Source organism: Oryza brachyantha, chromosome 2 (assembly GCF_000231095.2).
Source record: "Oryza brachyantha chromosome 2, ObraRS2, whole genome shotgun sequence".
In the NCBI taxonomy this organism is placed as follows: domain Eukaryota; kingdom Viridiplantae; phylum Streptophyta; class Magnoliopsida; order Poales; family Poaceae; genus Oryza; species Oryza brachyantha.
In genome coordinates this window covers 9,739,496-9,752,649 of record NC_023164.2, presented here as the reverse complement: position 1 = coordinate 9,752,649, position 13,154 = coordinate 9,739,496, and the positions used below count along the sequence as shown (strand labels likewise).

The window sequence follows — 13,154 nt, the reverse complement described above, 5'->3', positions numbered from 1 at the left end:
AGTTCTAGTACTCCCAAGCAGGCTCTAGGTTAACTTATACATCTAACTATAAAGAATAAGCGAACCCGAAAAGATGAGGCTATAATAATTCATTATCAAACACTCACATTAATTATTTGGTCCCACCAGGTAGTACAAAGCATACATTGGTTAAGACATGGTAAAAGAGCATTTCAGAAGCTAAGCCTCCAATCATGTCTAGATGTATGTTTTAGGACATACCCACATAGGAACAAGTGTGGTGTATATGTAGTAGGGTTCTCGTTAGGCATATGCGGTGGCTTAGTTTCAGTAAGCCGCGGTTTGCCCATATGAATTTAATCCGAATTCAAAAAATTTAAGAATATTTAAAAGTAAAAATACATGTGGTAGAGATTGAATTGTAATGCCGTTTAGTCAAAGAAATGTATGAAAAAAAGTAAATATACGAAGGAATTTAAATTCATAAGTAAAAAGTGGATGAAAAAATAGAAAAAATGCATTGTTCCTATCAGGCCCACAAAAGGCCCAATAGGAGTAGGGACAAAAAATAAGTGTTCCCACGTCCTGACAGAGCATCCAAAGCTCATGGCAGTGTCCTCTCTTCTTCCCTCAAGTCGACCAGCAGGCACCGCCGTTAGATTTGTCGTGGACGCACGAAGAAGTGCCGAAGCCACGGGGACCGCCTAAGCTCTGGAGCGCGAGGTAATCCCACCACTTACCGTAGTAACCGTGGTTTCTATTGTGAAAACCATGCGGTTTTAGGTTGCAACTGCCGCTCGTTATAGCCGGTGGGTACGGGAGCAGACCGCGATAATTACCTTATATCCAACTGTGGTTACCGTGGACTAAGCCATGGTTTGGTGGGTGCAACTGGCGGTTCTCATGGATTTTAACAAATTTTATAGGTTTTTTGAATGTTTGTGGGCCATCGTTGAGATATATGCAGTAGTTGTTGATATGAATGGAGTTGAGAATATTGTTTTGCCATGTACATGGTAATTAAATGTATAGTTCGTTTGTATATGTTTACATGAATAATTTGGCATGGGGCAACTATTTTATATTCCAACATATAATTTGTTATGTTCATTGTTAATTTGTAGTATGCATAAGCTGCAACATTTTTTAATTACATTGTTAACTACAAGGAGACTATGCATGGAGGTGATGCGAGTGATTTGCATAGATGAATGTTTATGTTTGTATGTATGTATGTTGTTAGTTATAGTGTGTACCATCCAAAGTCAATTAATTTATCTTGGTATTTTCCCTCTAACAACTATAGCTGCATACTAAATTTTCTCTTTTTTCCTATAGCATGTCCTAAATGTCACAAATATAGCTGCATACTATTTTTCTATTTTTGTGTTTTTACAGATATTTTTTCAAAATTAATTTGCAATTTCCAACTCTAGGTTTGCACTAGCCATGGTTTTCGGTTGAAATCGTGCGGTTTTGACCAAAAACCACATGGTTTTAACCACCAAATTGCGGTAACTGTGGATTTTGAATTCAATTTTTTTTAGATTCAAATTTGTCGCAGTTTTCACAGTGTACACGGTTACCAGTGGTCTGCCGAGCTACGGCACGAAGAAAGAAAAAGGATAACCTGAAATAATAGTTTTCAGACAAAGTTAAAAGCTATAGCTATAGCCAGCAATGAGTTGCAAGCTGACACAAACTAAAGACTCACCGTTGAGGGTTGAATTGAATTTTTTTTCCATACTGACAAGCGCATCATGCATATTTTAGGTTCGTTAAATGCCTAATAAAGGAGAAAAAAAATCCTACATATATATGCCCTGGTTCTAAATTTCACCATATATATAGTTTTTAAAAAGCTATTCAATACTTTTTTCGGTACAACATTTTCAATACTTGGTGGACATGTTACAAAAGGAAAATAGGATCATGTTTATTCAAGCATATGATATGTGCATATACACTTTGCGTGTCCTGAAGGCCTTTCAGTGACAACAAAAAGGAGGTCTCTACCGATTAGCTGGAGTGAATACAATTGCACGCCCCTCCTGCAGTATTGCACGTCCTTTTTGTCTTCCATTTCGAGCAAAGAACTAGATCCAAAAAGCTAAACTGCAGGTGCTCAATTTGTATACATTCGAACGTGACCACATGCACGCATATGCTTGAAGGAAAACTGTGGAGGAGAAAGGCGCCAGACTGCCAGAGTACGTAGTCCTTGGGACTAAGGAAAGAAGCCATGTGTGGGAGCATTTTAGAGCATGCACTATGCTCCGACGTGGCGAGTGGCTTAAGCCCACCACGTCGGAGCCGATCTGCCATATCACCATGCACCGTACCCTTTTGAGCCGTGCGTATCCCCCATAATCCACAGGAGCTCCATCAAAAAGCAGGAGAGAGAGGAGAGGCGTCGTCGAGGCCGAGGACTGCCGATGTCGCCGCCGAGGACGTGCTCCTCAGCCGCCGCTGGGACGCAACCGGCCTCCGTCACTGCCGCCGGGACAAAGGGAGAGGAGAGCTCGCCAGCCCGGAGTGGATCTGCTCACTTACGCCGCCGAGGTCGCTGGCCCGGACTAGATCCAGCTAGATCCGCTCGCCGACACTGCTGCACTCGCCGGCCCGACGCCGACCTCCGCCCCCGCACCGCCGAGCTCGCCGGCCCGACGCCGACCTCCGCCCCCACGCCGCCGAGCCAGTCGGCCCGCCGCTGAGATCCGTGACCACCCCCAGCGCCGCCGAGCTCCGTCGCCGTCAACGCCATGCCCAGCTCCGTCACTGCCGTCGGTGGAGGAGGGCTCAGATCTATGAGGCGGAGAAAGAGGAGAGAGCTCGGAGAGAGAGCGGAGAGACGGTGGACTGGTGGATTGGCTAAAAAAGAAAAGGTGATTTTTTCGTGGGACCCATCTGAGGCTATATGCACTGTGGAGGGTGGGGCTTCATCCTACGTGGCATCTCCTTTTTTTTTTTTTGCTAGAACCACTCCATAGGATCCTTGCACTGTGTATATGCCCTTAGTGCAGGTTGGTGAACTTGATTTTTTTTTCTTTCTTTCGTGGTTTAACCTGGTTAAAATGAGGTGTAACTTGGCACATTTTGAAGGCATCAGACATCTAGACCGGCGTCGGCTGGTAGCCCCGGCGATCCACCTTGACCTCCATCTTCACTTGCGGGCTCGCTGTGAACTTTCCTTCCGCTGCACACCCTCATGCCGACCGGACCGTCGCCGTCCCACTGGTGATTCGCTCGCTCGCTGGCGGAGGAAACGAAAGGGCGAGCCCAGATGGATGAAGCCATGGAGGAGGAGCACTGGGACAGGTTCTGGACTCCGGGGCTACTCGGCTGAGGGCATTGCACTGCAAGCCTTGTAGCCTCAGCCGTGTGGCCTTGGATTCTGTTGGGCCGACCAACCGAATCTCACACTATGGACCTTGTGGCCTGTGCGGGGTTTCAGCCCAGTTGACAAATGGGGCCGTAGCCGGTAGCCCCCAGTGTAAATGCCCTTAATGAGTAGTTGCACGGTTATGCCATAATGCTTCTTGACTCCCAATTATTCTAATATTGAATTCCTAAAAAAAAAGTCAAATAACATATTTATAAATAAAAAATAATTTACAAATAAAACTTTTATACGTGTGTTCATAACGATCTAAAGACAAGAGCTCAAAAATAAACTACAATAAAAAACCTCAAAATCAATTCCAAACTTAACGTTGAAAATTCAAATTTCACTTATGAAAATAGCAAAAGCGAGAAAATGGGTTTCGGGATTACAAGCAAAACCATGCCCCCCTTAATCTGACTAACATCCACGATCAAAATTTGCATGAAAGCTAGGAATATCAAGTGAATATTCTTGGGGGCTTTTGCAAATTTGATACTGGTTTTTTTATTCCAAGCATGTCACTAGAATGACAGTTTCATTGATATTTTTATAATTTTTTTGGTAATTTTATAATAACATTTTAAACCAGTGGTAAATTTATAATTATCCCAATATTCTTTGGTGACAGAATCTAGGTTTCAATAGTTGTAAGACCCTGTGTACTAATTATTTTTGTACAGACATGGTAACAACAAATTACGACGTAGCCTCGGTACGTCTCAGAAAAATCTACTATACAAGCCATATTCTATGCATCTAGATCTCAACTTTGCTGTGCCAAAAGACTAGGAGATCTCCGAGACACTTGCTGTGTGAACATAGAGTGAAATTTACGATCATTGAGGAGGCATCTGAGACCACATACATCTGCCTCTCCCCAAGGACAGTAAAACATCTCGTCAACATAAGCTGTTGCTTATTTCGTTCTCCACTAGTAGCTTACAGTTGGGACTTACAAGCTATACAAGACTGTAAGCATTAGCCGGAGCATAGATTTCATACACCCTTCGAGCCTGGGATGTCGACCCACTGAAGCTGGAGCTCTATTTCCCCGCACTCCACATCCCTTAGTCGCAGAACCACATCTTGCTTCACCTTCCCCTCTGAGATGTATATCGCGCTTTCTTCAGCTAGGCAGTTCTGCCTATTGGGTGCCACTTTCTTCACAACCGTGTCGTCAGCAACACCCTCAATCTTCATCTTGACAACCTCCACCAGTGGGCGGATGTCCAGCTCGGCATTGCCCATTGCATCATCGATGAATGTGTCTTTGTCATACACTTCCTGATTGGAACAAAAGTATAAATATATGTAAGAAACCCTCTTTGGTTAAAAAAATTATTAATGAAAGCGTATTACTTAGTGTTAATGATACTAGCAGTATTTATTTCCTTTCAGATACAACGATGGTAAGGCTCACCATGGTGTTGGCAAAGCCACTTAGCTACATCTATGGTTCAAGTAAATAATAGCAAGCCTTGTATCCTACTCCAGTCCAATTACATGTACTTCTATAAGGGTTCCTAAATGTTTGCAAACATTCCGTTCGTTTTCCAACAATAAGAAATATAGGATTAGAGTGACGTCCGTTAGAGATCTGGTATACTATATAATTAGACAGGTAGTTGCGTCGTTCATACGCACGCCAAAAAAACTAACTGACAATCCACGTTAAATACCAAAAATTCTATGATCCGTTGCTTTCTGATAAATGGCACGGTAGCTGCCTAGCTCGTACAGATAACCTTTTATTATTTCTTTTAATAAAATTTTTGTAAGTAAATATCTACATCGAAAGGAGAAATACGAGAAGTTTTCCTCTTGTGTTGTGTGGTATAAGAATTTAAAAAATAGGCGAAATGAAAAGGAAAGATGATATATACCAGTCTAACAGGAACGGCTGGATCTTCAATGGAGAGGGTGAGTTCATCGTTCCACTCTGGATTGGTAGTCTTCTTTATGACTCGTGTCTTCAGCTTCTGCGAAGTTTTAGCAAAGATCGACACAGTTAGCATGCAAACAAGCAGCCAGTAATATGTATAAACAGGGGAGTTTATACAAATCGTGCTTCTATTTGACAAGAAAAATGGCGAGAGAAAAGAGCTTGAAATTTAGCAAGATCTCTTTTCTGTTCGCCTCTTCCCAGCAAAACAAAAAAAAAACAAGGAAATTCACAAATCAGACAGATTAAATCGTAGCCCGAACAGTCAAGACGGATGCTTAATTGCAAAGAACACTCACTCGAGATGGCCCCAAAATAACACAACACAAACTGCGAGAGGAAGAACAAGAAGGCTCCGGGTCCCAACCTGCTTGCCCATGCGGACGATGACATAGGGGTCGCTGGAGCGGAGGTCGCGGACGGCGAGGTTGACGCCCCTCACCACCCGGACCTTCACCAGCCCGACCAGATGCCCCAGCATGGTGGCGCCTCCCCCTTTCGCTGGATGTGTGGATGGAAATCCAGAATCCGTGAACGAGCCCGGAGATGAATGTGGTGGCTGCTGCTGCCCGCCCTCCTCGTGACCCTCCCTATAAAGCACTCTCCGATCCAAATCCAAATCCAACTGCTCGCTGGTCAAGTCAGCAACAGCGACCGGCGGCGGAGGAGCCCGTCAGCTGTTTCCAATTCCCCGCGTTGGCCTCCCCCTGTTACCACTCCCCCGAGTCGATCGAGCGGAAGGTGGACTTGCCACTCTCCCTCCGTTTGCTCCCTCGTCACAACTGTTATTATTATAGTGTTAATAATAAGTCCTTTATTTTTCCTTCGACCTGTCGCACGCGGATTTGTGGTGGGGGTGTTCCACAGTCCACTCCACTCCAAAATCCACCCGGCCAAGGGCGACTTCGCCTTTACATATGCGCTACGAGGTTTTGTTTTGTTTGATCCGGTCGCCGTCCGCTTGGTTTGGACGGGGGGCCGGCCGGCCCGCTGACGGGTTCCCTCCGACGTTTTCTCCCATGTTCCCGGTTTCTCCCGTCACAGGGAACAGCGACCCGAAAGGCATGCACAAGAGCGAGACAACAGCTCAGCTGTCTATATACATCCACGTCATATTAGTAGTTCTACGTGGTATCATTAACTCAAGAAAAACTAGATTGCCGTCTCTTCTACTGCTTAGGCACGTGCTCTCATGTTACATGCAACCTTTTCTAGAGAAATACTTCATGCATTAGTTGCATACAACAAATAAAAACATAAAAAATAAATTATTAAATATGCTAGAGACAACCAAATAGACAATCTATTATATAAGTTGTCTATTTACCTGTCTTTATATATCAAATAAACAACAGTCGTCTATACTATTGTACATGCTCTAACACGTCTAAACAAACCACCACACAAAAACGATGGAACCTAGCTATACTCTTGGACTAAAATTTTTTTAAGCATGTCATATCGGATGTTTGGACATATATTATAAATATTAAATAAATGTAGTCTAAGTAGAAAACTAATTACAGAAATGAGACCTAATTTATGTGGCAAATTTTTTAAGCCTAATTAATCCATAATTAACACATGTTTATGGTAGCATCACATAGGCTAATCATGAGATTAATTAGGCTCAATAGATTCATCTCACGAATTGGTTCAAAATTATTGATAAGTTTTATTAATAGTCTATATTTAATATTTATAATAAATGTTCGAATATCAAATATGACATCGGTTTAGCCCCACTCCGAACACCCCGTAGCGCTCGCGCACATCTCATCTCAGCACATGCCTGTTTGGCAAGTGGCGACGGCCTACGGAGCCATTCACCGTTTCGGTTGCGGGGGCGGCAGTTTCCTCGTGGGGTGGGGGTGGAGATGCGCTGCTGCGGGTTCGGTCGAGTCGCGTTGCACCGGATTTTCGAAGAAAGAGGGGCCCCTCGTCGTCTACTCCGACCGACGCTCTGACGCGCCTTTCCTTTTGTTTTGGGGTGTCACGGGCCTGAAGCCAACAGGGGAGGCGAGGCGAGACTCCATTTTCTTTTTCGTTTTTTTCCTGAGAAGAGTATTTTACTCAGCCTCTATATCCACTTGAATATATGCAGCTATTTTTTTTATTTCAGAAACTTTAGGAACCTACTTAAATAAATAGAGGATCTAGTCCCTCAAATACCCAATCTAAAATTCATGCTCCTAAAAAATTTAAACCTAAGACCTTAAATACTACTCAGATCACTATAACCACTAGACTTTCACCCATTCGTAGCGCCGAAGGAAAAGAAAAGGGCCTCCAAGTCTCTAGACGCTCCAAAAAGTCTCAACGTCGCACGCTCTCTCACACCGTTGTCATGGATTGGACACCACATTCAATTAACGGTGGAGAGGGGTATTACTCCAGCGACAGAAGCACATGGGGATCCCTTCCTCTCCACAGAGCTTCCTCGAATTCCCAAGCACTTGTTAACAACGTTAAGCAAAAACACTAAGCAATGACGTACAGTAGACCGAGCATACCGAGTCTTTGTACTATTGTACACTAAATAAACAACAATTTTAGTAAAAGCAGTACTAAACTAAACAATGACGTAGAGTAGACAGAGCATGCCAGGTCTTTGAGGCTATTGTACAACTAAATGATTAATCAAATAATTTGAGTATTACTGTATTTAGCAGGTTTAAATGCACGCATTAAGTGTGATAGCTGACTCACGTTGTACTTCCTAGGAGGACCTCATGTTCTTTGATACCACCCCTTATAAAATATAAACATTTTTAGATGTTTTTCATGGGCTAGGAAGATGTTAAAAATTTTCTTTTAGTCGCTTTAGTGAATCAATTTTAAATTTTGAATTGATTAGGTTTTTCTTTTTAAGCATCTAATTAGCTCTGATATTATTAAAATGATTGAAAGCGTATGAGTCAATGATAAATCTTATAATATAGTAGAAAAATTGAATTCTACAAATAAATATCTCACACCGTGGAACAGTCCAAATTGTGTTATTATAAATAATAAGGTAAAAATCTAATTAGTGCGTGTTCGTTTTATCAGCGACAACTGAAATATCAAATGTCCTACAAGTCCACCAAACAAATTAAAATCACATATGCTTTAAATGCAATTTTCTCTTAAATTACTCATCCGATCTACGATCCGATTACACCATTGGATTCGTAACAATTAAATCTTTATAACAAAATCTCACATGATTATATTTTGATAAAAAATACAAATTACTTTTAGAATATATTCAAATTACTTTTAGATTTAATTAAGTTACATTTTAGACATATAAAAATAAATTTAATACAACATAAATCTAATTTAGATATATTATAGAAGTAACTTAAAGCAAAAGAAAGTACCTTGTCATGACATTTGAAGTAAATCTCACACTCGATAGACTTAACTGGAGACGCATTGATTGACCATCTGATCCACAAGTGTCTTACTTTACTAAAAATATACTACTAGTTCATCAAGTAAATTAGAACCACCTATTGCTTCAAGTATTTTTTTTCTTTTAAACTACTCATCCGATCTACGGTACGATTACACCATTGTGTTCATAACAATTAAATCTTTAAAACAAGATCTCACGTGATTATATTTTGATGAAAAGTTACAAATTACTTTTATAACAATTAATACATCTATGTTCATAACAATTAATTGATATTTCGAAGTAATTTAATTTGTTTGGAAAGTAATTTACATTTACTAGAAGTAACTTACATGTGGTTAGGAAGTAACCTTGACTTGCTCTATGGTGGAGGTGGTGCTGGCTGGATTGCAACTGGCGGTATCTCTAGTTTTCAAGAAGCTAATTGATGTAACTTCAATGTTATTTTTTTATATAACTTCAATGCTTTGGGGATACAACTTCAATATTATTTAGATGTAACTTCTTAGTGTTGCCCAGATGTCATTTCAGTGCCATGGTAATGTAATTTTTAGTGTTGTCGAGATATAACCTTAATGTTGAGGGGATGAAACATCAACATTAGGGATATAACTCCAGTATTATTCGGATGTAATTTTAATATTATGGGGATGCAACTTCAAAGGTGATGTAACTTTGTTGTTATTCGGATATAACTATTTTTAGCAATGTTCGGTTATAACTTAAGTGTCATGGGGATGTAACTTTTAGTGATATAGGGATGTATTTTCAAGATTAGCGGGGTACAACTTCAACATTGAGGGTCGTAACTTTTAATATTTTTTGGATCAGGATATAACTTTTAGTACTGTGGAGATATAATTTTGATTTTTGATGGATGTAAATTTAATGCCATGGGATGTAACTTCTATAATATATGTAAATTACTTTTATGTTGTATTAAATTTATTTTTATATGTCTAAAATTAACTTAATTAAATCTAAAAATAGGATATATCATAAAAGTAATTTATAGTTTTTTATCAAAATATAATCATGTGAGATCTTGTTATAAAGATTTAATTGTTACGAACACAACAGTGTAATCGGATCGATAATTGGATGAGTAATTTAAGAGAAAATTGTATTTGAAGCATTTAATTGTATGTCACGTTTTGGGGAGAAGATAGGTGTGATGTGCTCACTGCAGTTTATTTTCAGGAAAGAGAAGATATGGGATTAGCGATTGAGCGTATGGTAAATATGTTAGCGTGTAGTAAATTTGTTAACAAGCCATGCGAAGCGTACGACATATTATTCTATTTTTAGTAAGCAAGATCGGGTCGCTAGTTGGAACAAACCAGCTATCGTGCGTCGATGACTTCAAAAGCAGTTAGAACATATACGTGTTTATGGTTGTGATTTTGAAGTCAATGTTTAGGATTCTAACCATCACGGAGCTTTACGGATACTTTTTGATGCGCACAAGCTCGCACAACCGCAAATATGTTTGAATCTGATTGGTCACAGCTCCCTCCATGTGTAAATATAAGACGTTGGCTAGTTAAAAATAAACTAGCCATGGTCTTATAAAAAAGTTGGGACGGAGTACTTATTACGGATATGTTAGGCAGTTTTAACTTCTAAGATCAAATATGAAATCATATGGCGTACATTGCATTGCATAAGATGCAATCATGTTAGATTAAAACAGAGTCCAATAAAAACTTTAAGATAAAAATAAAATTCTAGAGAAATACGATAGAATATTTATCTTATACTCCAAGTTTTTATCTCCTATGTACTCTATAAATACATCCATAAGGGTCAGTGTAATACATAGTAGATCATAATATTTCTCCCATCTAATATTTTTCACATGATATCAAAGTCCAGATCAAAAACTAGTCATCAAATCGAGTCCACGCCGGTGGCCAGCTCGCCGCCGGCGAGCCCATCCAACAGATCGGCACGGGCTGGCGGCAAGATGTTCGGGCCGGGCGTTCAATGGCAAAGCCTATGCTTGCCGGCCCCTGCGGTTCAACAGCAAAGACAGAAGCTATGCTTCGATTTCCAGCACAAAAAGCCTCCGCCCGGGGAGTTCGAGCCAGGTGCTCAATGCAAGACGGCGTCCATCCATGCGAAATCAAGCGACAGCACCATCCATCATCAACCACAGTGCATGCATCTATTTTTTTTTTGTCAATTAGCTACATAGCTCCATATATTATTCATAGATTAGATTTTCCCTAATAATTAGTATTAGATCAATTTCTTTTTAGCTATCATATACCATCTATAGATTAGATTAGGTTAGTTTCTTCTCGCTACAAAATCACCATATTCTAGCGGCAAGAGTGATGACATCGAGCAACTAACAAGCAAGCACTACATCAAGCAATCGACGTCTTCATCAACTCTCCGCGTCCGCCATCAACATGCATTGAAGTAACACCGCCGATGGTCTACATCAACATGGAAACAACACGACTACACTGCTACGTCCACAACGATGGACATTCATCTCGCGTCCTCTGACAGAAATCTCTCCAAGACGCTTCATCGACGACGGCATCGACCGCGTCATCTATGACAGACAAAGACTGCATCAACCTAGCATCACTATGGTGGTGACCTCCTACACAGCGTACGAAGTACAACCAAAAATTGGTGACCCGACATCAACAACGTTCTCTGACATCTACAAGATGACCCAAGGGCATCCTCTGACATATGCAAAGATGCTTTCAACGGCATCCTCTGATAGCTGCAAGGTGCCTCATCTATGATCGCAGCTCCGTCTTCAAATTTTTTTTCACCTTCGGCTATATGCGGCTATATCAACTACCATGTCTACACCGACCACGGCTACCACATGATCGACTACATCGACAAATTACAACAAATCATTCTCGACAACTCCAGTCAAAAGCGTCCGTACATCGCTATCATACATGACACTCCCGCTATGACTACGGGAGGGAATAGAGGAGAGAGACAAGAGATGATACAGAAGGGGACACAGTCACCAAGGTAGAGGACCGAGACGACACAGAAGGAGACGCAGTCACCGAAGCAGAGGACTATCTATCAGAGATGCAATTGATGATGGGGAAACAAAGAAGAGAAGATGGTGAAACACAAGATTTCAAATCCAGTCGCAATTGTTTGCTTTGCTCCCGTTACGACTGAGGGGGAATGTTAGAGATATAGATATATACGGTTAGATAAAACAGAGTCTAATAGAAACTCTAGAGATAAAGATAAAATCCTAGAGAGATACGATAGAATATTTATCTTGTACTCCTATTTCTATCTCCTATGTACTCTATAAATATACCCATAAGGGTCAGTGCAATACACAGCAGATCATAATATTTCTCCCATCCAATATTTTGCACAATATATACCTAAAGTCATTTTGGAATTAGGTAGATTTTGTCGTCATGTGCCAACAGATTCGTTAAAAGTTAGTTACTATAATCAGTTTTTGATATATTTTTCTTAAGATATTGTGAAATTTTATATAAGAATATTTTTGTAGATAAAATATTTGACATAAAATTAAAGATGCCTCATTTTTTTTTAAAAATATGCATAAGTAATGTAAATTTCTACTCGAAAAAATATATACATGTATTATGAACTTTCTAGTCATGAATTTATGCATAAATAATAAGTATTGTGTTCAGAAACTTTATACAATATTAAAATTGCCTACTCTAAACAATTTATATTTCTGTAAAAGGGACTTTAATAAGGGTGGGAGTGAGTCCGCCACCCCCATATATTTTCCTAATAGTTTTTACATATTACTCATTGAACTCCTTATTATCACATAATATCTAAATATATGAATAACCAAGAGCCACATATAAAAATAAATTTACATGAATATTCTCTATAGCAAAAATTTGGTTCATGGAAGACATGCTTTTATTTCTTTTAGGTAATGTTATGATATTTTCCTCCATATCAAAGCATGGACACTTAGCTAGTAAAGAATAAAATTGTTCAATCATAAATTTTGTAGATGAGTTATATTTTACAAAATACGTAACAAGTTACCATAATCCATTTTTTTAAAAAATGTTTCATTAATAGATCAAGGCCCTGTTCGGTAGAAGTGGGGAAGGGGGTTAGTTATCCGACGTGGAAAACGTAGTAATAGATTAGTATACGATTAATTAATTATTAATTATAAATATAAAATAGATTAATATGATTTTTTAGAACAAATTTTCTATAGAAATTTTTTGTAAAAAATACACCGTTTAGCAGTGCGGGAAGCGTGCGCGCGGAAAAAGAGAGGAGTTAGATATCTTCTTAGTGGAGTTAGATATCTTCTTAGTGTGACCGAACACGACCCAAGTTGAACAAATAGCCCGGATGGACCAAATGGTCCAGCTCTAGAAACCAATCGGTTGTTGACCAGAAATCGCAACGGTAAGCCAGCTATAAGTATATTTTAAAGAGATAAGAGG

General features: G+C 39.9%; 1 protein-coding gene across 1 annotated transcript; it reads right to left on the bottom strand.

Annotated features, from left to right (window-relative positions):
• Window positions 1-4,242: 4,242 nt before the first annotated feature.
• Window positions 4,243-6,049, bottom strand: LOC102715450 (GTPase activating protein 1). Its single transcript, XM_006647146.3, has 3 exons — window positions 5,656-6,049; window positions 5,230-5,325; window positions 4,243-4,630 (listed from the first exon to the last, which is right to left on the bottom strand). The coding sequence occupies exons 1-3, from the start codon at window positions 5,767-5,769 to the stop codon at window positions 4,343-4,345; spliced, it is 498 nt and encodes a 165-aa protein (XP_006647209.1). The 5' UTR covers window positions 5,770-6,049; the 3' UTR covers window positions 4,243-4,342.
• Between the last annotated feature and the right edge of the window lie 7,105 nt (window positions 6,050-13,154).